This window comes from Puntigrus tetrazona, chromosome 12 (assembly GCF_018831695.1).
Source record: "Puntigrus tetrazona isolate hp1 chromosome 12, ASM1883169v1, whole genome shotgun sequence".
Classification (NCBI taxonomy): Eukaryota; Metazoa; Chordata; class Actinopteri; order Cypriniformes; family Cyprinidae; genus Puntigrus; species Puntigrus tetrazona.
The window spans coordinates 10,492,144-10,493,371 of record NC_056710.1 but is presented as its reverse complement, the minus strand read 5'-3'; the positions used below and the strand labels follow the sequence as shown (position 1 = coordinate 10,493,371).

The following is a 1,228-nucleotide window of genomic DNA, read 5'->3' as shown; positions in this document are numbered from 1 at the left end:
GAAGAATCATATAATATCACAGGAATAAATTACGTTTTAAAATACATTTATAATATAATTTTTTTTTTCCATATTTTAACCAAACAAATGTATGCTTGGTGAGCAGTTGCATTTTTGTAAGGAATAAGCTGAAGCTTATAAGCAGTAAGTACTAGTGTGCCTTTGTATGCAATATGTAAAGAATAATCAACATGGTGATTTCATATTAATCTAAACGGATTTGTTTTGCGACAATAAACTGACTGTACATTACCAAATTTAGTTCACCCACAAACACACATTCTCTCAAAAGTTAATATGCATATAATGTAGTTATTTCATACATTTGAATCCTTATTGTGTAAAAAAACCAAAAGAAGTCAAATCAAACTCTGTCTCTCTCAAACTCATTACCTAAGAAGTTGTTGTGTTTTGTCAAATTTGCCAAAGTTAATAACCTATATACTGTTTGCCTGTTGTGCGGCATAAATGGATAATGAGCATATTTTTTACAATGTACACAAACTGCAGTCAAATCTGGACGTAACAAAAAAGTTGGATATATTTATGGTGTGTTTGATGATCAGGACAAAAAACATATTTGCAAGGACGCAGCTCGGTGTTCTTCATTTATTTTAAGAGAAACGTTTACCTCCAAAGGTTTTTTCATTCACTCACAACAAAACCTAAACATAGATTTTACAACATAAACTGCTTAACTGTCTATTTTCAGTTAAACCGACGAACTCCAAAGTGTCTGTGTGCCTGCCATTGCACTTTGAACGTAATTCATGCCCAACAGATGTTTGTTTAAAACACCCCTTGATTGACTTCATAGAAAACTACCTTGAGATTGTGATAAATACACATAACACTCATTTGATACTTGCCACATATGTAATACATTCAGCCTGTGAGGTCACCTTTTCAAAGATGCCCGAGTCGTGGCTTTTGAGCTTTGACTTGAAGCTGGATGAGTTACAAGGTTTGAAGTCTGGCATCTCTGCCGTGTCCTTGCTGATGTCACAAGACACCTGCCGGCTGGCGGGCCTGGAGCTCATGCTCGAGAGATCGGCCTCGGTATCCGTCCAGCCTAAGAGTAGAAACAGGTCACACAATACATCCATTACAATCACACCTTGCCCGTGAGAAGAGTGACCATCGAATCCAGAGATCCGTCAGGCCCACGCACTCACAGATTCGCTGTCGGAGGCTGAGGAGAGCCGGGACTTGCCGGTGCTGGTTCTGC

General features: G+C 38.2%; 1 protein-coding gene across 1 annotated transcript in view; it reads right to left on the bottom strand.

Moving 5' to 3' along the window:
* Positions 1–1,228, bottom strand: part of LOC122355192 (melanopsin-A-like) — a 14,764-nt gene that overhangs the window by 2,884 nt on the left and 10,652 nt on the right. Inside the window, exon 9 of the mRNA XM_043253243.1 lies at positions 903–1,074. Coding sequence (XP_043109178.1) covers positions 903–1,074 — 172 coding nt within the window. The remainder of the gene's footprint in view (positions 1–902; positions 1,075–1,228) is intronic.